The sequence below is a fragment of the Rhinolophus hipposideros genome (genome assembly GCF_964194185.1).
Source record: "Rhinolophus hipposideros genome assembly, chromosome: 8".
Classification (NCBI taxonomy): Eukaryota; Metazoa; Chordata; class Mammalia; order Chiroptera; family Rhinolophidae; genus Rhinolophus; species Rhinolophus hipposideros.
In genome coordinates this window covers 74302672-74326688 of record NC_138054.1, presented here as the reverse complement: position 1 = coordinate 74326688, position 24017 = coordinate 74302672, and the positions used below count along the sequence as shown (strand labels likewise).

General features: G+C 50.0%; 2 protein-coding genes across 4 annotated transcripts in view; one reads left to right on the top strand and one right to left on the bottom strand.

Annotated features, from left to right (window-relative positions):
* Positions 1-3906, top strand: part of ZCCHC17 (zinc finger CCHC-type containing 17) — a 43577-nt gene extending 39671 nt beyond the window's left edge. For both annotated transcript variants that reach the window (XM_081057210.1, XM_081057211.1), the window contains exon 8: positions 3006-3906. In XM_081057210.1, the coding sequence (XP_080913336.1) occupies positions 3006-3167 (162 nt within the window). In that variant the 3' untranslated portion in view covers positions 3168-3906. The remainder of the gene's footprint in view (positions 1-3005) is intronic.
* Positions 3907-4642: 736 nt separating this feature from the next.
* On the bottom strand, positions 4643-13211 carry FABP3 (fatty acid binding protein 3). Of its 2 annotated transcripts, none has more exons than XM_081057213.1 (5): positions 12846-13211; positions 12055-12144; positions 8501-8673; positions 6530-6631; positions 4643-4916 (listed from the first exon to the last, which is right to left on the bottom strand). In XM_081057213.1, exons 2-5 carry the CDS (start codon positions 12125-12127, stop codon positions 4863-4865), a joined length of 402 nt encoding a protein of 133 aa, XP_080913339.1. In that variant the 5' UTR covers positions 12128-12144; positions 12846-13211; the 3' UTR covers positions 4643-4862. The 2 variants fall into 2 exon arrangements, with proteins under 2 accessions (XP_080913339.1, XP_080913338.1); XM_081057212.1 differs by having other exon boundaries at positions 12299-12847.
* Between the last annotated feature and the right edge of the window lie 10806 nt (positions 13212-24017).

The window sequence follows — 24017 nt, the reverse complement described above, 5'->3', positions numbered from 1 at the left end:
CAGCATCTAGAAAAGTTAAGTACTCAATAAATGTTAGCTATTGTTCCCTGTTCTCAGTTTTCGGTTTTGTTTTTCTCTCACGCTGGGTTGCTGCTATCCTGTTTCAGAACAGCAGAGACAATGGGTGGGCTAGCTGCTGTAGCACAAGTGTGCTTTTCATAGAGAGCAGTTTGGAGCAATGGCTTCTTTCCCATTCCCCTCCTGGCCTGTCTGCGATGGGCGCTCACACACACACACACACACACACACACACACCATCATTCTTTTACCCTTTATCTTCACCACTTCCCCCATGAATGCAGTCGAGGGACCAGAAGCTAGTTTCACCTCTGGCTCTCCATCATCTCCTTCCACCCCAACTCCCAACTTTCCTCTTGAACTACAACTTCTGAAGTGATTGGTTGTTCTTTGCTCTCTAGCCCAAGGTTAGACACACAATGGAAATGTCGCCACCTGCTGGAGGACTAGATTTTCTTTGCTCAGGTTGCAAAAGGGCTTTTGCATCAAGAGTCAGGTTTAGAAGGCCATCTTCCCATGTCCCAGCACGCCAGGTTTCTCTAGTGATTTGTTTTTCTCTTTCCTTCTCCTGAACCTGCATCTTTGAGAAAGAGCAAAGTGGAAACAATGTCAGACTCTGAATAAGAAAGTACAACATTCTCATTGCTTTAGCGTGGATCAACTCACTTTACTTCTCTGACTTGCAGTTTTCTCATATGTAAAATATGTATAATAATTCCTGCATTTTGACCTTACCAGATTATTATTATAAAATAAAGGATGCAGAAAGCTTGATAAACCAAAGTGCTACTTGGATGTGAGGAGGTATTATTACTCTCCTTCCTCATTTATGTTTCCAGGCTGGGCCAGGCTTAGAGGAAATGGGTACCATGCTCTGCATTTGGTTATTTACTTTCCCAGGACCCTGCTCTACCTAAGGGCCAGAACTTGGTGAGGCTCCCAAGCCCATATAACCTGTGATGGGCTTCCATGGTCTTGCCACCCAGGAAGGTGCAGTACCATAAGCCAAACCATTGATTCGCCAACTCTCAGTTCCTCCCAGCCGTGTACAGCTTGGTAATGTAGGCCTAGGAAGCGTCTCCTCCCTCTATGATGCTGGAAACTCCAAGAAGGAATTTTGATTTAATCTCCTCTCAAAACTTTGACTCATCTGCCGTAGATACTTGGCCAGACTGTCAGAACATTCTGGGAGTCCTCTGAAATGACAGAATAATGCAATACTTCTAGCTACCCCTTGAATGCCAACCATGTATCAGGCACTGCAGTTAGAACTTGTTTAATCCTCATAGCATCCTTTGAAATAGATGTTTATTATTTGCAATTTACTGAAAACTAAGGCGCAAAAAAGTTAAGTCTCTTGTTCCAAGTCACACAGTTAGTAAGTGGTAGAGTTGGAATTTGAACTTATTTCTCTCTGATTCCAAAATTGTTGTTCTGACCACCATACCACCCGACTGTATGCTACAGAGGAAAATTCAAGAGATTTCGAGTCCTGCGATCTACGTGCAGATCCTAACCCTGCCTGTGTGATCTGGGGAAGTGGCTTTCCCCGTCTCCAGCCACAGATATTACCTCATTAAATCTTCCCCATGGCCATGTGACTTAGGTGCCATTCTCTGTTTTACACGTGAGGAAACCTGATGAGAAGGTCACAGAATAGTAATAGGAAGTGGCAAAGCCAAAGCTCAAGTCTGGGTGGAACACCTGGGTCGGTGTCCTGTTCGTTTTTCACAGCCTGCTCCTACGACAGTCACTCAGATAGACTTAGAGCTCGCCAGATGCTGGTTGAAAGCCTACTGGAGGCACAGGAGCCGTGCCCTCTTCTGCCTCTGTCTCTCTGTCCTCCCCTAATCTCTCCTACTTCTTAAAAACTTTCCTGAGGCAATATACACATTGACAATTCAGGGAAAAGGTCTGTGCAGAGCTGACAAGCTGCCCAGAGCATCACACAGAAGCCAGGGCATCTGCCTCCCATCCTTTGTATTGAGTTTATGCTTTACTCTGACAGCGGTGTCATGGATAGTTTTGAGAAAGTTCTTTCTGAGCCTTTTTTTTATTCTTCCCCCTTTCTTCCGCCTCCCTCCCCACCCCCACCCCCTCACCCCACCCCCGCACTTCAGTTCAAGCCGTTGTTTCTCAGTCTAAGTGTAGGACACAGCTCCCTGGCCCATGCTGGTATTAGGAGCCTTGCGTTCCCCTGGTTGAGACCATCGGTCGTCGGTCAGCCGCTCACAGCCGCTCTCGCCAGCTGCCGGCCACTCATGGCGGCACACGGTAGCTCACGGCAGCCCACAGCAGCACACACTGGCCGCCGGCTGCTCATGGCGGCACACAGTAGACGACAGCAGCACACGGCAGCCTGGCTGCAGGGAGAGCCGTTGTTCACAATCTTAGCTGTAGAGGGCGCAGCTCACTGGCCCACGTGGGAATCAAACGGCTGACCTCGGCATTAGGAGCAGGGCGCTCCAACCGCCTGAGCCACCGGGCTGGCCCAGTGAGCTTTTTTCTTTATCAGTATAATCTTGTAAGGTTGTCGAGAAGGTTAGAAATGATAACTATTCAAGGGCAGCAGGTAGAGCCTTATCAAACTGGACTGACTTATATGGAAAAGTCAAAGACCCCTATCGTTCCCTCAGTACATTCCTGAGGTAACACTTGTTACCAGTTTGCGTCCTTTCCATTGTTTTCTGTGTATTTTAAACATAGGTATACGTAAATATATATACACATTATATGGTATGCATGTGTGTGTGTGTATGTAAATACACACATATATGTTAAACACCCCGGAATCTAGAATGCATACATACTGTATTATGATTTGATCCTTTCATTTGTTTTGGGCTTTTTCATGTTAGTACTTGCAGATATAGTTTATTCTTTTTAATGTTTTAAAATTTATTAAGTGGTCCCCTATTGATTACATGCCATGATTTTTTAAAGCAATTATACACATACGATGTCGAGTTTTTAAATTGTGTTTTCAGGAAAAGAAGAAAAAGAAACATAGAGACAGGAAGTCATCTGACTCTGACAGCTCAGACTCTGGGAGTGATACAGGCAAGAGGGCAAGGCACACCTCGAAAGACAGCAAGGCAGCAAAGAAGAAGAAGAAGAAGAAGAAGCACAAGAAGCAGCGCAAGGAGTGAGAGTGCAGAGAGTAGAGGGGGTGGTTGAAGGAGAAGGAACCAGGAGCCTTGTGCCTTGCAGCCCTGGCTCCTAGAAAGACTCAACAGTGAGAATATGGCCTCCCACCCCAGGATTTCTCTCCCATGGGAGATGGCTTCCCTTCATGCAGCAGGCAGGTTTGGGAGTTAGATGTCAAAAGCATCTGCCTGAAAGAGTTGTTTCCGTATCACTCCTGGTCCCTCTGCAAGTGACCCCCTGCAGCTCACCCATTTGTTCACCCACTTCCTTGTTCAGCAGGAGGTCCTGTTACCCTCTCCAGCTGCCACTGCCACAGCCTGATTCCTGAATAGGAGTCCAGGTTAGAGCCACAGTTACTGCTGTGGAGGTGAGCCTGACGGTAATTGAACAGTGACTGGCCCCTCCCTGTTGGTTTGCCCTGGGCTGGTTGATGGGTGATCTCTGCTGCATCCAACACAGGGGCGGAGGGAGGGAGAACCTGGTAAGAAGTGGTGCTCACTTTTTCCATTCCCCCAATGTGATTCGACTATGCTAGAAGTGACAGCCAGTGGTCACAGCCAGAAAACCATTGTTTGCAGTGACCGAGCTTGTGTGTGACATTCCAGCAGACCACAGAACCAGACAGCTCAAGCCAAGATCATTGCTTTACTTTGTATTTGCTACTGTGTGCATCAATTGGTTTCACTTCAGGTTTCTGCTTAAATTCCTGGCACTAAATGCAAGTGTTTGGTTTTAAACTTACTTACTGAAAGCTCTTATTGTTATAATCTCTCTTCCCGGGTAACTTACAGATTTAAAAGTCACTGAGTCTACATACGTTGACTGAAAAACATTTAATATGTTACCTGAGACAGTGGAGAGTCCCAGCTGAGGTACAGAGCCAGAGGTACTAGCAGGTCACAGCCTTCTTAGGAGATCACTTATAAGCCCTCCCTCCTGTAATGATCAGATGACCCTTTCCTCCAGAACTAATTAGAGAACCAGTAAGAAATTGTAACCCCAAGTAATGCCCTGGGGCATAGGTGGGACCTCAGCAGTCATCTGGCCAGTGGGCATTTTCTCCCACCACCATAGCATAAGCATGGATCCTTTGTCCTGAGCCTGCGTTCTGGAAAGAGAGACCACAGCACTGCACAAAGAAGAGCAACCGTCCAGACCCAAGGGCATTCAGTACAGGATGGGCCTGAGGTGATAGTTCAGTAGCCAAGCCTGGGTAAGTCGGGCCACTGATTATTGCAGGTTGAACTCACTCATTTGGCCATGGGAGGAGGTAAAGGCAATGGAAAGAAGGTGTAGGTTCAGCTGTTTTATTGTACATGTAAGGTGACGAGCTACCCTGTCCCCGAGACCGTCCATTTCAGTCTCTCATCCAGTGCTTCTTCCTGAGTGACCTTCAGGCAGGCATTTTTGCCCACTCTGACACACAGGGAAACTGAGACTCTCACAGTCATGTCGCAAAAGGCAAAAGGCAACTAGGTGGCCTTGGCTTCGCTTTATTGACCTCAGAGCACCCTTTGGATGCAGTTAAAAAAACAAACACAATGGGAACCGGAACTGGATCCAGGATGGATTCCCAGAAGAATTTCCCCAACCAAGGCGGATTTATACAAAATGCCAGAGGAAAAAATGAGGCAATCTAGTGCTGAGTCCAGGGGTAGCCAGTTAGCAGAGGAGCAGTCAGTGAAGTAGTGGACAGGTCATGCTTCTTTCTCGTAAGTGCGGGTACAAACTACACTGCCATGGGTGAGTGTCTGGAAGGAAAGAGAGTCAGATTAGGGCCGGGGTGAGGGCACAAAACATTCGGAGCACTCTCCAGTCTGATGGGAAGAGCCCTCTGCCTTCATCCTAATTATCTTCATTTATTGACTACCTACTATGTGCCAGGCACTTTACAAATATTTTTTTACAATACGTACACCAAGCTAGACGTTGTAATCCCTCTTTTAGAGACTTGGGAAAATGAGCTTTGAGAGAGGAAGTAACTTGGTCAAGATCCCAGAGTGTTCTGCTTTCCCTTACACCGTTCCTCTGAAGTGCCTAAGGTGGTCCTAGCACATAGTACTCAAATAGGTGAATAAAAATATCCAGAGGCTTGGGCCACCCACTTTCCTTTCCTTCCCTAACTTCGGGTCCCAGGGCCAGAGCCCTGAGCCCCCACCATCTAGCCTAGGATCATAGAGCCAGGCCGTGGTCTCACCAGTCTGATGCCCAGTGAGTATTTGGTCCTGCATATCACATTCCCACCACAGGTAGGCACCACATTCTTAACCCTGCAGGGACCCTTTCTCCATGTGAGTGCAAGAATGCAGTGAGCAGGTTACACTGACCCAAGAAAATTCTGCCATGAAGATGCTAGAGCCAAAATCTGAGGCCCTGCAGAGAGGTGGTAGAGACCACGAGTGTCCACTGTCTCTGCCCCTGGGTCTGGGCGTGTTCAGTCAAGGCTGCATTTTCCAAGTGAAGTCCCCAAGTTTGTCCCTAAACAGACAGAACTGCCAGCCTGGTTGTCACTTCCTACCCAAGCTATGTTCAGGTACTTGCAGTAGGCCAGGCATGAAAAGCACTGAGAGGAGGTGGAGCTGGAATGAGGTAAGGACTGTGTTGTCAGTGCCCAAAGGCTTTACATGGGGCAGTACCATCCTAAGGAGGCGGGGAGAACGCTGTGCTACCGCGTTTCCTAGAAAATCAGACCTACTCGGACCATCAGCTCTAATGCGTCTTTTGGAGCAAAATTAGTATAAAACCCGGTCTTATTTTACTGTAATATAAGACAGGGTATAATTTAATATAGTATAGTAATGTAATGTAATATAATATGCATAATATAATATCGAGTCTTATATTAATTTTTGCTCCAAAATACACATTAAAACTGATTGTCCAGCGAGGTCTTATTTTGGGGGAAACAGTAGGAGGTAGGAGCCTTTCCTAGGGACTTGGGATCAGATCTGGCCCTGCTTTCTACCTCTGGGCCGAGGCAAGGCAGCAACACAGAGGGGGAAACTAAGGCTGTGGAGCAGCTGCTGCATTCCTCCCGTGTCAGTGATGCTTTGTGCTCTGCGTCCACTGTCTCATTCAGATTTCCCAGCAACCCTACAAGGTTGGTGTTACTAACCTGTTTTATAGTTGGACTTGAAGATGACTCATCCAGAGTTACAGTCTGTGAGCTGAGATTTGAACCTAGGCCTGAGATGTGATTCCAAAGCACTACTTAGAAAATTCCCACCAGCCCGACCCAGTCTTCACCCTCCATTGTCCCAGTTCCATTGCTGCTGGAGGAAGACCTTAGCTTTTTACAACAGGCTTGGCTGAAGGGGCAGTAGTAGTAACCAACTGGACGAGGCTCCAAAGTTGTCCATCTTACCAAAATGAGTTTTCCATCAACGAGCTCCCGCACGAGTGTTGTCTCTTGCCCGTCCCACTTCTGCAAGTGGACAAGTTTGCTTCCATCCAGTGTCACAATGGACTGTGGAAAGATGGTAGAAGTCTGAGCTGTTATCTAAGCCAGGATTGAGGGACAGCATGGGGTCTGGTCGCTGGGCCACAGGACTCAGCGTCTGGCCCAAACTAATGATGGTGCGAGGACCGGCCCTCAGGCAGCCCACCGGCAGCCTCGCCCCGCAGGATGTCTGGTGCACCTCCCATCTCTGCTGCACTGCTGTCCTCAGCAAGGAGGGAGAGGCAGGTAGCATGGTAGGGCCAGACAGCCTGGCCCTGAGAAGCACCACCAGCGTTCAAGATGGGCACTTACGCCGTGTTCTAGGGGAGAAGATACAGGGGTCACACCACACCAATGTATATCCCTCGGAAGAACTGGTGAGGAGTTCTGAGACTCCAGCCTAGTGTGATCACATAACGTCTAGAAGACCCTTAGGAGGGGAGGTATTGTTAAATTAGACTTCCTGGCCTGTCTTCCTACCCCTTTTCTTTATGCACACCATGTGACCCCTTCAGCTGACAAGAGGGCAGCAACTACCAGGTCCTGGGACTGGGTGCCCTTGGAGTGTTCCACAGCCCTGGTCAGATGCCCGCTTAGTCTTCTGAGTTCTGCCAGCCTGCGTCACCTGGTTCTTTTGGCAGCCTCCCAGGTCTTTCTTCTCTAGGAATTTGGGGGCGCCAAGCCAGGCTGAGGGACCCTGACTGAGCAGGGCTCAGTAGAACGCGAGAAGGCTGTGTGTATGTGCTTGGGGCTGGGGGGGGGGGGTGCACCACCCTGCTCCTTGCTCCCATTCCCCTCGGTTTTTGCCTGCTTAGAGCAGATTAGTTTTAGCCTAGGCATCCCAGAGAACTACTGTTGTGTTTACTTGGGGTTCTCACCCCTCAAGAAGGTGAGCTAGTCCAAAGAGGTACAGGAATGTAGTGGGGCAGCCTCCTCTCTCCAGGTAGGTTACCATCTTTGGGCAGCATCCTCGCGCTGCTGCCAGCCTCCCATGTGGTCCTGGGCTGGGCTCTAGCTTCCTCCACCAGGAGGACACCATACCCTCCCCTGTCCTTCCTGGGGGCAGCAATGAGGAGTAGGAAATAGCCGAGGGACTGAATGATCGAATGATAGGGTCTGGTGGGAGGATACTGCCGCAGGGACACCCTTAGTTCTCTCCCATGCCTGGCCCAGGGGCGGGGGAACCCGAGGCAAGCTGCCAAGACAGCCCCACCGGGTGGCAAGCATGAGACTGGGGGTAGATGTCCCCTCCCTCCCTGAGAGAAGGTGGACTGATCAGAAGACACTACAAACATACCCAAGACAATGCCCCGTCCAGAATATAGCTTTTCCTGCCAGTGGACTGGCAACATTGGAAATACTTCCTCAGGATCACTGACCAAGCAGGGGAGGTGGGAGTTGAAGAAGAGGAAGCATCTGAGTAGGTCTCAACCCCTTGTCCCCAGCTGCCTCCCATGCTGGAGGCCAGGACGACCTGCTAACTCAGTGGAGGGCCCTAACCTCTGGGCATCGTTCCTAAATCATTTGCGGTCACAGCCATGGCCACACCATTCCCCCATCTATGGAAGGGGAAAGAAAGTCAGAGTTGCTGCATGTCATGCACAAGGTCACCCAGCTGGAGCTGGAGTAGACACTGAGGTCAGAACATCCTGACTGCCACCCACCCCCAGAAGCAACTAGTAGATGCTTCCCCAAAATGGAGGAAAACAAGAAGACAGGACAAACATGCCTTTAGCATCTAGGCCATCCCAGCACAGTACAGGCTTTATGGCCCTTGTTCATTTCAATCCCCCATAATGGCCTACCCCTCAAGGGGCAATAATAGGGTGCAAGACTACCAGCTTATTCCCTCAGGGCCTCAGCGCCCTCTTCCCCATGCCCACTTCCTTGACTCACCTTGACCTTCCTGTCATCTGCCGTTGTCTCATCAAACTCCACCCCCAGCTTGAAGCTGACCTCCGTGTTCTTGAAGGTGCTCTGTGTTTTTATGGTGACAGTATCCCCATTTACTTCGATGATGGTGGTAGGCTTGGTCATGCTGGCCACCTGCCTGGTAGCAAAACCCACACCTGAGGGCAGAGGGAAGGTTACGAGTGTATGACTGGAGCGGAGAAACAGGGTACCAGGAACTCAATGAACAACTCTCAGGCCTAGATGTGAGAGGAAGAGGAGGACGAGAACTTTCCAAGACTGCAGTCTTACCATTAGCTCTGTGTGGTGAAGAGACACTACTGATCCTATTAGACAGGTGAGAACTTAGAGACAAGCATGCCGCAGGAAGCTGGTGACAGCTGAGATTAGAATAAGGTATTAAGTGCTTTCTGTGTGGTAAGAACTGGATGTGTGTCATCTCATTCAATCCTTGCGGTCTTCCTGAAGGGTTAATCTATTTTCACTTTACAGATGCAAAAACTGAGATAGCCCTGAAGCCCAGGGTCACAGATCTGATTTGTTTTATGGCTCAGCTGTACTGCCTCCCCAGGCTGGAGCACAGGGCACCACCTGAGTAGTTTTTAAGCCACAGACTAGGGAAAGGAGAGAAATGTGGACTTCCAGAGCCTTAGGGATAAGCGTTTTCCACCTTTGGAAGTTTTTATCATGAGACCACCTGGTGCTCTGGTCCCCATATAGGGCAACAAGGCATCTTCAAAGCCTCTTATCCCGGATCTGGGAGGTCGGCAGAAGGCATGTCTGTCTCCGTGTACAGATTTAGGAGAGGCCTAAAGAGGTAGTGCAGTCAGAACTCGAATCCAGGTCTGCTGGTTCCTAGTCTAAGGCCTAGTCGGGGCTCCCTTCCTGACCCAAGCATGGCTTCCCTGGGTTTTGGGCAAAACCCTAAGTGTCCTGCAAGAGAGTATAGAACAAAGAGCTCTTAAAGTCTAAGGTGTGTCCCTGCAATCTTTTGCTTCCAACCTCCCATCATAGCTTCTCCGCCCCTCTGGCCCCAGCAGCCTATGCTGACCTGTCCTCCAGGGCAGAGGCGAGGCTGGAGCAGCCCAGTGGGGTGAGGTGGTGTGTGTCAAGTCCCCAGATGTGATTGGCTACTTAGTGCTTGTTGGCAGCTAGGTACTTAACCCAAGCCCTCCATGGGTTATTGTACTTAAATGCTCGTAATAGCCATGAATGGTAGGTTTTATTACCCCCAATTTACAAAACTGAGGCTCAGAGAGTGAAGTGACTTGCCCAAAATCAAAGAGTAAGTGATTGACCTAGATTTGAATCTAGGCTCCAGAACTGTTCACTACTCTTCCTGGGCCATTCGGCTTCCTGTGACATGTGCCTGCAATTGCTGGTATTACCGAGGCTGGGCCTCATTGCTCCCTGAGAACCTTTAGTCTAAAACGAGGGGCACAGGCAGCCTCTGCAGCTATGCCGCGGCTGGCCCACCCTGCCTGGCCAGTGAGGGACTTGGCCTCGCCCCCTGCTGTCAGAATGAAGCCAGTTCCACTCCCCAGCAGATAGCTGGGCTTTGTCACTGCACAAGGAGTTCTGTTTGCATGGGACCTACCTGGAGGGCTGGAGTGTTTGAGGAAGGAAACCTGTGGAGTGAGGGAGGGACCGAGACTGAAACTGGGCTGTCAGAATTTAGGGGACTTAGGAAGAGCTGAGTTCTTAGAAATGACACTGGAGCTATTTACTGAGAGAGCTGAGGAGGGCCTTTTCTCCCTATGGGCCTCAGCCTTTCAGTTTGTACGAGAAGCAAGTTGGATGGACTGTCAGCCCCCTGGCCCAAGTGGGGGCAATGGTGGTAAGCATGTTGCAGCATACTTCAGGGACCCAGGTCTTCAGCTGGAATGTCTGCTGTGGGAGGCTTGGAAGGAGGAGCAAACCCTGGGCACCCCAACTTTCCCAACAGCTGCCCAGGGTCCCCTGCTTCTCCAAGAATGGCTGCCTTCCTGGAGTCCAGGCGTAGTACCCAGCACAACACTGGTTAGGAACAGAAGTGAGCGGTGTCTGGAGTGCCCCTCCCCCTCAGGTATCTGATGTAATCCAGCCAGCGTTCCCTGGGACTAAGGCATGGAACATAACTCCACCATGACCAACATTCCAGTTTTCCCTGTCCCAGCCTGGGGAACTAGGATAATCTCATAGCTGGGGATTTCAGGAAAGGGTATCGTGTTCTTTGAAAATAAGACCGGGTCTTATATTAATTTTTGCTCCATTAGGGCATATTTTCAGGGGATGTCTTATTTTTTCAGGTACAACAATCTACATTTATTCAATTACAGTCATGTCATCTTCTTCTGGAACATCGTCATCACGTACTACATGCATCCGTCTGGCTGAGATCTTAACTGAGGCTTATTTTCCGGGAAACACAGTATCACCCTCTCCATCTAAGCACATACTAGGAGGGGAAGGGGTGCGGTCAGTCATTAGCTAAGGAGTTCCAACCCCTCCCAAACCCAAGGGCCATATGGGAGCCGATCTGGGTTGCAGATCTAGAAATCTAGGGTTTCACCTCTGCTGTGGAATTTTTGTGACAAGTTTCTACTTTCTCTGTGTCTCAGTTTCCCCATCTGTTGAACAGGCAAGGTATAGGGGTTTCCAAGCACCTCACCGGTAAGATGCTTTGAATTTTTACCTTTGCACCGCCCAACACCACACCCCTTTAGACCAGAGACCCTCCCTGCCTTTAACAGGTCTTGGCCTTGCTCCAGGACCCTTTGCTGCACTCGGGAAGTCCAGTGGCTTTCTCCACCATACCCCTCCCCAACAAGTGCTTGAGTCTTGGGTTCTAGCTGGTTTGGGGACTTCTTGCCTCACCCTACCACTCGGCTCACTGGCAGTGATTAAAGCCTGGTTACACACTACCGCAGGACAAGGTCAGAGACTGGCTGGTGAGAAAGAAGGCATCCTCCAGGGGAAATCCTTTCCCTACCCAGCATGGAGGAGCAGGGGTTGTTGCTAACTATGCAGGCCCCTATCCCACCTCCTTTTCATATCTCATCACTGCACTTTCCCCACTCTTCCATCTCCCTCCTGGAAATTTCCTACTTCTGTAGGCCACAGTATATTCCGTTCACCCCTTTCCCTTTCTCTGTTCACATCTCCAATTCCTAAACCACCTATGCTCCTGTTCTTTTCCTCCCCTGGCTAGCATCTCACCGTCTTCCGTCAGTGCTCTCTTTTTATCCAGACCCTGTCCCTACCTCCAGCTCATATACCCTTCTTTCTCAAAAGCACCTTTATACCCCCAAATCCACCACCACATCTGCCTCCTTGCGCCTTCCTACCTGGCAATCCCTCTCACCAGCTTCAGACGGTGAACGCCCCCTCCCATCAGGCCTCACATGCCCTAGGCCAGGCTGCCACCTTTTCCGCCCAACCTTACCCCGCAACCTTGACCGGGAGGGACGCAGCAGGCGAGCAGGGTACCAGCCAGGGAGGGCGCGCTGCGCGGGTCTGGACACGTGGCCAACCCCTCCCCAGACCAGCATCCCGCTCACCGATTGACTTCATGTAGTCATCGAAATTCTTGCTGTCCACTAGCTTCCAGGTGCCCACGAAAGCGTCCACCATGGTGAGGCTGGGCTACGCTGAGAAAGAAGAAGCGACAAAGCTGGTGTGGAAGGGACTCCAGGACCCGCAGCTCCTAGCCCGCGCTACCGCTTTAAATAGCCCCTGCGTCACGTGATGAGGCGTGGCCCACACCCCCGCTCCCGAAATAGGAAGCCCCGGGCTGGCTCTTACCCTCCAGGGGCTGGCCGCCCATCCCCCAGCCCGCCGAAGCGGAGGGGGCAGCCAGTGGCGTTCTGCTCGCCTGCGTCAGCGCGGATGCCGGGCCTCCGAGCCCCTATCCCGGGCTGGCAAGACCGGCTCCCTTCCCTGGCCTCAAGGCGCTTTTTGGAATCTGAGAAGGAAGCAGCTGGGGGCACGATGCCCGCGAGCTGGGGCGCATACCGCAGACGTCTTCCATCCCCCCAGTCCCTCCCTGATATTGGAGTTAGAGCAGAGATGAGAGACTGGAGGAGAAAAGAAACTCGCCCTTGGGCTGATGCCCACGCCGGGGAAAGCTCTGGCTTACTCTTCGCGGCACAGACATCTTGGTCCTCATTTTGCTGGTGAGCAGACCAACAGGGGGACTGACAAGGTCACAGTAAATGAAAGGGTGAATTGGAGCCCAGATTGCAAGCCTGGTCTAGTTGGCACCAGAATCCGCGCGCTCCCGCCACGCCCCACTGCTCGGTGGCGGGGAGAGTCACTAGGGACTCCATGCGCGGCAGAGCGGCCCCTGTACCTGCTGGGGACGAAAGCATGATCCTTCACGCCCTGCCCGCTCCACACGTGCTCTCCCCTCCCTGCGGAATGTCTCCTGCATGTGCCTTTCCACCCAGCAGTCCAGCTCCCCATCCACCCTGTCAAGGCGCCAGGCTTTTCTGACCTCTACGCACAGCTCTGGCATTTGCTGTGATCGGTTCCGCTTATCTTCCTTCAGAAATTCTGTCCCCCTCCTGCCCGACTGCTGCAGCCCTCACCTGCTGTCCTTTCTCTGACCTCTGCCCGCAGCGGTCAGTCGCCTCCTTTGAAGAAACTACCCAGTGGTTTTTCTGCACGTTTTAGTTTACAAAGCTCTGTTGATAAGACACACCTCATATTGATGTTTATTGTGTGCTGAGGGTCTCATAGGACTTTTTAACAAAGTCCATGAAGTAGGTGTTGTTATTATCCCAGTTTTACGGATAAGCAAACTGAAGCTTAGAGGAACCATTCATTTCTTAACCATTCATTAAAGCACCTACTTTGTGCCAGACCCAGGGCTAAGCTCTGGAGAGACAACCATAATAAGACACACACTCACACAGCTCACCTTTGGGTAGGCAGATACAAAACTAGCATGGTGACTGTAAAGGGAGGCCTGTCCTGATTTGGGGTTCAGGGGAGACTTCCTGGAGGAAGTGAGGGATAAGCAAATTCCCAACTGAACTTCAACCAGCAGAGGTTCACCCAGGGGGATGTGCAGGAGCCGCAGGCCTAGTAGCCCTGGGTTCCTGCCAGCTCTGCCATATACAGCGTGGCGGACCCTCCTTCCTGGGCCTTTGTTTCCCCACGTGGAAGTGGAGAACATAGGCTCCTACCTTCCTTCCCCTCACTTTCTGGGAAGGAGGCCAGGGAGGAAGAGCCCTCTCTCCCCCAAGGTCCTGGTTATTTTGGACAGATTCACTTGCCATAAGACTGAGAAGCCTATTTCTGCCAAAGCTTCAGGGACAGGCCTCAGGGCTTGGCATGGAGCCCTGGTGACTTCACTGCCAGAGCAAGTGGGAGGGGGAGTAGAGGGGGGGTAAGGAGGGGAGTGGGATGGTTTCTAACTCAAGGTCACAGCCTTTAGACAAACAGCGTCCTCGCTCAAGCACTGAGTGGCTGGAGATCCAGGGACAAGAGCTCTCGCTCTCTAGTCCTTATAACGCAGTGATGGAGATCTAGGGTTGGGCTAACAGCTGCTGGCAGATAAATCTGTGTTCTGATTCTCATAACGTTGAGTTCTAGCTGTGTGGCCGTGGGCAACTCACTTAAGGCATTCTAAGTCTCAGTTTCATCTTAAAAATGGAGGTAATGATAGCATTTACCCCATAGAGGTGTTTGGGGATCAAATGAGATCATGCATTTAAAATGCTGAGCCATGGTATGCTTAATAAAGTTCTCTTCTGCTACTGCTGCTGTTCCTGCTGTTATTATAATCTCAGTGGAGAATGCAGGACTCCTAACACCTGGTCTGAGCTCTGCTGGGCCACCCAAGGCAGATTGCTTTGCTTCTCTAATCCTCAGTTTTCGTATTTTTGAGACAGGATTAGAAACTGCTGCAGCCGTGAGGAAGAGGCTATAGAGATCTTCGGGAGGGGTTGAGTGGGATGCTGCCAGAAAGTCATTTTGCTTGCTCTCTTGGGCCCTGCCTGTGTTAAACAGCATGGTGCTTTGAGGAACTCCAGACAAACCCGAGACCCGCTATTCTCACTGCCCTATAATCATCTCCGCACCACAGCTCAGACCTGAGTCACCAAAGTTGATTCCTATGCCACACCTTATGCTTTTCCACCTGTTTCTCATCCTCTCCCTCATCCCTCCGATTACCTGCATCCTCCTTGCCTGTTATACTCACTACATTTGGGAAGAGAGGGGCAAGGGGAAGGAATGTAAGCCCTTTCCCTTGTCCTGTCCCCCCTTTCTTGATCTTAGCAATCCAGATGTGGATATAACATCTGGTAGGCAGCAGGACCAGTCCCTGCCAAGAGCAGCATCTCACCAGCCCTCACCCTATGCTGATGTCACTGTTCTCTGTTTCCATGACAACCACAGGCTGGAAAGATGGAGAAGAGGAGAGATGAGTAACCAGGAGAGAGCCAATGAGATGGGCTGGCAGCACCGCGTGATCCATGGGGCCATAGGGAGGGAAGTGAGGGAGGCCTACTCAGCATCTTCAGCTGTTCCCTGGATCCTCCTCCCATCTGGACACCTCCACTGGGGGATGTGCTGCTGGCACAGGGAGCGATGCTAGAGGTACAGGCCAAAGACGCTGAGCAGGAGTCTCCACTGATCCAGGGAGATAGCGACCCCCTTCCTTTGCCCCTTTATAGCCTAATTCTGTAGATGCTGACTGCCTCCACCCCACCCCAGTACCTGCAACTGGGAAATTTTCTCTTTGGCTGGTAATGGTGGTGTGGCGCTCGGTCTCTGTCTGCCATGGAATTGTGGGGGTTAAACAAAAATTGATACTTTTCCTTTCACTTTCTAAGTTCTTCTAGCTGTGCCAAGAACCAAATTAACACAGACAGATTAACAGGAGAAAATAAAATTTTAACACATACGCATGGGGAATTCACAGAAACATGAAAATTCCAAAGACAGTGAGGCAATATTGGGTATGTAAGACATTTTTGTAGAAAGGAGAAAAGAAGGGGCATGGGGTATTAGATTTCAGAACAGAGAATACGCAATTTATAGGTAGTTGAAATAGAGGGGATCACACATCACACATTGGAGGCAAATTATTGCTAGGCAACTCAGAAACAATGGGACACAGGAGTAGCTAGCTAACAGGCCTCTGTCTGAAGCCCTCTTATTTACCACACTTAATTCAAATTAGGCTAAGGCAGCCATCCTAAGAATCCCTTTCTGGAGTAGGCCTTTCCATTTGAATCTCTCAGGCAGGAAAGGGGGGAGGGTCAAAGGTTCTTTCTGAGTCTTGTTTCTTAATAAACAGCTTAAAATCAATATCCCAAAATGGAAGCTTCAGAGTAGCAAAACTTTGGTTCCCTTCAGAATCATTAGGTCTCTCCACATCCTTCAATCTCTCCCATGGTGCATGGTGTATTCAAAAGCAGTATCTTTGGAGAGAGGTCTGGCTCTAAATCCCAAACCTGCCACTTAACTAGCTAGAGACCTGAGCAAATCCCTTCCCCCTTCTGAGTCTCCTTTCCTCCCAGATGGAGGAAGGCCATCTACTTCTCAGGGCTGTCATGAGGATGAAAAGAGATAACAAATGGAAAGCCTAACACTGATATTCAGTGAATGGTGACCACCCCCCACCTCCCTTCTCCCTTTTGGATTTCCTTCCCACGGCAGTTGTCCCAGGGGTGCACAAGAATTAATCAAGGCTCTTTGAGACCTTGAACCAATAGAAAAGCATGCAGGCATATCTCCTCACTAAGGTCATCCAGAGCCTTCAGAGACTGCAAAGAAGTGTCCTCATCTCTCCCTTTCTCTTTAAATAATTCATCCATTCTACCAATCTTAGTCGAACACCTCCTGTGTCCAAGCACTGTGCTGGGGCTCAGTGGGGATCCAGGGGAAATAGGAGAGGCACCGCCCTTGCCCTCTGTTAAAGTAAGAAATGTCCAAACCGGTAGAGAATTTTTACCAAAATTTATTTGAGCTTAATTGAAGAAACACCTGGAAGCAAGAACTCAACAGAGTGAGGTAAATGCTGCCAAGGATAATAGTTTGCAGTTTCTTTTGTGCACTTGAGGTTAAGGAAGATTACAAGAAGATGGAAGAAAGCAAGGCAGGGATCGAATTACAGGACAGTTAAGATTATGTGCTCTCTTGAAGGTGCTCACGCTTTAGAAGGAGGGGTCTGACAAGAGACATTTCAAAGGGGTGTTAACCTAGATGCATAGAGACAATGGACAGGGCTTGCTTAAGGTAAAGACAAGGCTTTTACTAAAGCAGTCCTATGCCTGGGGTGTGACTACTGCCATGACCTGCCCGGCTAGGAATTTATGATCAGATCCCCTGTGAAATTACTTTCCCTTTTCCATCCACACCTCCCTGAGCTCACAATGCAGGGGGATTGCGGCCACAGTGGGTGGAATGGAGTGTTCTTTCTGCCACTAGGAAATCGCTTCCTTGTTCCCCAAGAGTTCTAGATACTGTGGGTCTGAGAGAACAAATGATGGCAAAAGACAGAGGTGTACTCAACACCGATTTGCTTCTGAGAAGCTGTTGCCTGTGGCAGAATGCTTCCCGGAAGGAGAACAATGGCTTTCCCTGCCCAGGCAGGAGAGGGTGCAGCTCAGAGTGGAGGGGTGGTTACCTCTGGCTCCCCAGAAACTAGCTGTCCTACCTGCGGCTGACAGTATAAAGCCCAAACTCTTTAACCTCTCTTATCTGTCTCTTTGGTCTAATGTATTACTGAAATCTTGCTCCAACCAAGAAGATGACCTAACAGATAGTAGGCATGAATGAATAAATATTGAATGAATGAATGAGTATATTGAATAAATGAGTGAATCTATCCACCTCTCTAGCATTAGAGCTCCAGAGTAAGACTTCCCTGGGTTCCAATCCTGCCCCTGTATCTCACATAGCAGCTGTGTAACCTTGGGCAAGTGACCGTCTCTCTAAGTCTCAATTTCTTCATCTTCAAAAAACGTATCATTATGCATGTGTTTGTTTTATAACGCGCGCGCGCGCACACACACAACAAACAAAAACACCCCATGTCAATCACAATCCCCACGCAGCCAGCCTCAGAAGGACTCTGGGAAGATAAGGTAGTGTTACCAGAGAGGGGGCCCTTCTTGGGGCAGTGCCCGGGCTTTCCTACACCAGGGATCAAAAACGGCAGTGTCCAGGCTTGGCTCTCACACTGGGGGTTGCACCTGGCGGAGTCTAGGCTAGATTCCCACACCAGGGATTGAACCCCGGGCCTCGGGGAGGAAAATTGAGAATCCTAGCCACTATGTTGTCGGTGTTGGGCCCTCCTCAGCATGATGTCCAGGTTCTTGGCGTCCTGAGCAAAGAATTGAACAAGACACAGAGGTAAAGTAGTGAAAGAGCAGTTTATTAGAAGCAGCGAAAGTACACTCCAAAGACATACTGGTAGGAGCGGGCCTGAACAACAGAGGGCTCAAAGGCGCTGGCTAGTGAGAACTTGGGGTTTTTATTCTTCTAGCATGGGCTACTCCTCTCTAATTGTGGGGCTATTTAATTGATACATGTGCTTGATAATGGCTGATGGTTATGGTAAATGTGGGCAAGTTTGGGTGAAGAAAGGAGATCTTTTGGGCAGTCATTTCCCACAGACTATATTGGACGTGCAGGAATGTTACCTGATGTATCCAGGCGTCTCAGAGACCCAATTCCTATCTCTAACTGTCTGCCTTGTGTCCCCTTTGAGAGACGTGATCCCCATAAGTCTCTGTGGGAAGTTGAGGGACAGCAGAGCTCTTCTTCTGTATCTGCTTCCTGCTGAGTGTGGCCATTGTCCCTGCCTGTTGGGGATTCACCGGACTCTCACCCAGAACTGTTGAAGCTACTCATTATTGCCTTTGTCTTAGAACCCCGGGTATATTTTACCTCTGCCTGACTAGGTCTTATCTATGCCTTCCAGCTAATTGGATGGCGCCTATACCTTAGTCTACGTGGCTCCAGAGATCAACATAGCCCCCAGAAATCAATCGCTATCTGTTCCTTTGAGGACAACATAAGAACCAAATGGCCATACAATTCATTCCCCTTTTAATAGGCCTCGGTGTCATTACAGGACTAAGCATGGGCATAGCCGGACTATCCACCCCTCTCGCTTACTACCAAAGCCTATCTAAGGATCTTTCTGATAGCCTGAATGATGCTCCTAAGAGCATAATTACTTTACAAAACCAATTGGATTCCTTGGCAGTAGTAGTCCTTCAAAATCGCAGAGGACTAAATCTCCTGACCACTGAAAAAGGGGGGCTTATGCTTATTTTTAAAAGAAGATTGCTGTTTTTATGTTAATCAGTCTGAATCGTTAGAGATACTGCTTGAAAGTTAAAAAAATAGAGCCTCCAGGATCCGCCAACAATTAAGTGAATCTTGGGGATCTCGGTCTAAGATCTGGGGCTGGGCATCCTGGCTTCTTCCCCTTGCAGGACCATTATTGATGATTATTTTAACCCTTATCTTTGGACCCTGTATTTCGAACCTTCTGATAAAATTTATGTCTTCCTGCCTAACAGCCCTCAAGTTCCACATGATGCTCTAACAGGCTGTAATCCAGTTCCATCTGCTGAAACTAATCCAGAAATTCTGCTCTCACATCTAGACCACATAGGATGAGTTTCGCAGCTCCCCAATAGTCTCATAGATATGAGACCCCACTACTGTCAGGGGGGAAATAGCACGGGCCAAACGAAAGGGCTTCTCACTATAGAAACTAAGTTTTCTTTTCCCTGGTGTTTTGGCTCTGTAATCCCGGGTTACAATCATTTTTCAAATCAGTAATAGATTATTTTTAAGCTGAATCATAGACATCTCCTACCTACCCCCTGCTTTAAATAATTACCCTAAAGCTTGTGATTAATGTCTGTTGACTATGGTCATTGTATCATAGTGCTCTTTCCAGGCCCAGCTCCCAGGTGACCAATGACTGAATGACAAGTTAAATCAGAAGAAAGTCCAGGCTCTATGAAGCTGAACAATTTTTCATCACGCAGTCACCCTATGTCAATGGCTTTGAATCCTGTTTCTTGGGCCAACACTTTGAACTCTATTAACTAAAATCTATCTCTCCTCATCTAAGGGCCATTAGAATACAAGTGATGCCCCACCAGGACTTCCAGTACCTCCCGACCACAGAGGTCAACATGGTCCTCCAGGCGGCTCTCAAGACCGCTTCCCCTCATCTAAGATCAGACAGGGTGAGAGTCCCGTGAATCCCCAACAGGCAGGGAAACGGCCACATTCAGCAGGAAGCAGATACAGAAGAAGAGATCTGTCTCTCAACTTTCCACAGAGACTTATGGGGATCATGTCTCTCAAGGAGGACATAAGGCAGACAGTTAGAGACAGGAATTGGGTCTCTGAGATGCCTGGATACATCAGGTAACATTCCTGCACGTCCAATATAGTCTGTGGGAAATGACTGCCCAAAAGATCTCCCCTCTCCACCCAAACTTGCCCACGTTTACCATAACCATCAGACATTATCAATCACATGTATCAATTAAATAGCCCCACAATTAGAGAGGAGTAGCTCATTCTAGAAGAGAAGGAAATAAAAACAAGTTCTCACCAGCCAGCGCCTTTTGAGCCCTCTATTGTTCAGGCCCGCTCCTACCAGTATGTCTTTGGAGTGTATTTTCGCTTCTAATAAACTGCTCTTTCACCGCTTTACCTCTGTGTCTCGTTCAATTTTTTGCTCGGGATGCCAAGAACCTGGACATCATGCTGAGGAGGGCCCAACACCGACAACGTAGTGGCTAGGATTCTCAATGTTCCTCCCCGAGGCCCAGGTTTGACCCCCAGTGTGAGAATCTAGTCCAGACTCCGCCAGGTGCAACCCCCAGTGTGAGAGCCAAGCCCAGGCACTACCCCAAGAAGGGCCTCCTGTCTGGTAACAGTAGGACAAGCTTGGGAGTGCTGTTCAAAGGTTAATTGTTTCTCTTCTCAGCCTCTTCTCTGGCTGCCCTTGACCCTCAGCACAAGATCCCCAAACCTTGCTACCCCCAAGATACCCAGACTCTGGCCCCTGCCTGCCTCTCCAAGCACTTCACATTGCGGCCACTCTGCCGTTTTTGTACCTTGAAGAGGCGCCATGCTTCTCACTTTGCTCTTTGCCTATGAAACTCTTCCTCCCCAGCCCCTACTCTCGATTAACTCCTAATCACTTTTCAGCTTTCAGCGTAAGTGTCTCTTCCTCTGGGAAGCCCCGTCTTCCCTATTATGGCACTTATCCTGCTTTCATGGGGGTCCTTTTGTTTCAGAGTCTGTCTTTCCTATTACACGAGGGCTGTGTGGGTTTCTGCTGTGTCCACAGAGCCTACCACGGGGCCTGGCACGGATTTGTGGAACAGACAAACAGTCTGTCTAGAGCAAATAAAGCCACTTGTCCTCTTCAGTGTTCTCTCTGTTTGACAGTTCTGCCCCCTCCCACTACTACTCTCAATTTTCCTCTTGCCAAAGGATCCTGTCTCATGTCCTCTTTTCACTCCGTCCATGTGGGCCACGAGACTGGGCCATTTCCAGTGTGGAATGGGGCCCCAAGTAGTCCCAGGTGAGAGCTGCCCTTCTCAATAGTAGCTCTCCTTGGGGACAGGGCCATTCCCAGGAAGTAATCAAACCAGATCCCGCATTGTGGCTGCCTCTGACTATTTGTCTGTCAGATGAAAACTTTGCCTGTGCAAAAGTAAATAATATTGGATTAAGTAAAGTATAATTAGAAAGGGAACCTATTGCTTATACAATAGCATCGCACGCCACCCTGTGGTCTGAGGCATCACACACATGGTTCAATGGTCCCTCCCCGCAGTATACTTCATTCAGATGCAGCCTGCTCAAGATTCTGGAAAACTTCAGGCTTTTCCAGAAGGCCTGATGAGCCTGGTTGGTGTGGACAGGTGACCATTGTATGTTCGTAGGTGAGGACAGTTGGCCAGCCATGGCAGGACCCTGGCAGGGAGTGGATCTTGGCCTAAGGCGTCTAGGTCATGGTGCTGCAGGAACCAGGGACAGAGCCAAGGCTGTTAGCCTGGCGTGGGCTGTTTTAGGGCCCTGGGATTTGGCAGTTTGTTGGGGGTCAGTGGGGAGCAGCAGCCCTAGGTTCTGTAGTCAACAGAGACACTAGATAGGAAAAGGAAGGAGCCATTTGCAGGGAAGACTGTGCAGGCTGGGGGGTGACCAAGACTGGAGCCTATGGTGAGAGATATCCCCTAGGAGGGTGGGGCGTGCGAAGACCAAGAGATTAGCAGGAAGGGATCAGAGTCAGGAGGGGACGGTGTCAGACGGGTAAAGTTGTCCTCCCTGCAATGGGGGTCGTCCAGTGCAGGAGTAAGAAGAGCAGAGGGCGGCCTCAGGAACAAAGGGCTGGCTCCCCAGTTGGCTCTCTGTGGTCCCCAGTGTATGAGCTGCCAGTGGCAAGCGGAAGGAGGTAGGAAGACCACTAGCTGGGCATTTGAGAGACATGATGCCAACTGTGTGAACTTGGCCAATCAATCTCTCTCGGCCTGTTTCCTCCTCTGTGTGATGGAGGTAGTAATATCTACCTCTCAGGGTTTTTGGAAGGAACAAATGAGATTGTGTGTGTAGGAAAGCTTTGTATGCTGCAACGTGTGGTGCAGAAAATGATTGCTAACATCGACAACACTGATCACATACGAGGCACTGGGCTTAGCAGCTTTGTCTTTCACCTTTGGAATCCTGACAATGACCCAGTGAGGTAGGTACTACTGTTCCCATCCCCAATTTACAGATGAGAGCCAGGATTTCGACCCAGGAAGCCTGGCTCTAGATCTTGTATGAGCCTTTTCCTGTGATGGTCATCACCCTGCCTTGTTCTGTGACCTTGGGCCATTCTCTTCCTTTCAGTGTCCCCAACTCCATGGTAGGGAGTTGGGTCAGGGATCTCTTTCACCTGTCAAGCTTTGGCATTGGTGGTTCAGGGAGAGAACTTCCAAGTGGGGAAGAGGGTGAGGTGGGGCCAAAATGAGGAGAGGACAAACTTTTCCAGTGTCCCTACCCCAACCCTGCCCCCTCCTCGGTGGGTAGACTGGCAAACTCCCCTTTGCCCTACAAAGCTATCAGGCCAAGGGAGCAGCTGACACTCAGCCCAAGCTTGAAATACTCCCTGGTCACTGAAGGTCACTGAGGTTTGAGTGCCAGGACTGCCTGCCAACAACCAGGCAGGGCCCATCTAGTGGCTAGCAGACCCCAGAGGGCAGCAAGGCCACAGCCTGCGTGAACCACACCTCTTAGTCTCCACCCCCCATCACTGGCCCTTACCGCCTCATTCAGGGTCAGTTTATCTGGGCACAGACCTGGTCTAGGGCCCGGCATGGGGCTATTTCTAGATGTCCTTCCTGTCTCCTTGGCCTGGACCTCCAGCCGACTCAGGACACACACCCATATGTGTGTGTGCATGCCTCTCTCTCTCTCTCTCTCTCTCTCTCTCTCTCTCCCTCCCCCTCTTTCTCATTGAACTTGGCTGCCACTGGCTTGCTGCCTGGCCCCATGCAGGGTATTGACAACCAACAGATGACCCAAACTTGGTTCCTGCCCTTATACGGAGATGGGAGACGTGGATGTGTCTATCAACTGCCAATACAGAAAGGCTATCACTACCTCAGAGGGCTGTGCTCGGACTATGGAAGCCCAGAGGAGGGAGCCACTGACTCTGCCAGGGGGGTCAGGAAAGGCTTTGTGCAGGAGGTACCCTCTGGGCTGGGTCTTGAAGAATACCCAGGAGTCAGCCAGGTGTGGGAAGAGGAATTGGGAAGGCAGAGGAACAAGGTATAGTTAAGGAAGAATGAGATTTTCCTGATGATTGATCTGAGCTGAGGGCCGAGGATAAAAGTGTCAGAGGATAACAAAGGGCAGAGGAGACAAGATGAGACTGGGAAGATAGTTTAAGGATAGACAGGAGAAGGCCTTGCCTGTCTTCTGAAGGCATTGAGGGCTCGGGGAAGGGGAGCACTGTGACCGGACTCATATTATGGTAAGAGTTCTTTGGCTGTTGTGTGGCGTCTGGACTGGAGACCAGTTAGGAGGCTGTGGCAGCTGTCCCAGTCTGCTCATCCATGCCTGCAGCCAGCAGAAAGAGAAACAGGACAGAGGCACACCTCTCTTAGCTAAAGGCGTGACCTGGCAGCTGCACACATCTCCTGTCCCTTGGCCAGACGTTAGACACACAGCCACATCTAGCTGTAAGCGAGACTGGGAAACGTGGTCATTATTCTGGACTGCCAGTTCGTCTAGAAAAATGGGAGCATGGATCTCAGGGAGCTAACTGGAGGTCTCTGACACCGTGGTTAAGTTTCTCTCTGAAATCAGATTTCCCGAATATAAGTCCCACCTTACCACTTACAAGCTGTGAGGGCAGATCACTTACCCTCTCTGTGCCTCAGTTGCCTTATTGGAGGGGATGGTGAGCTAACACACAAAGTCTTAGGTAGAGCCTGGCATATAGTGAGGCCTAGAACTGTTTTTCGTTTCTGAGAGA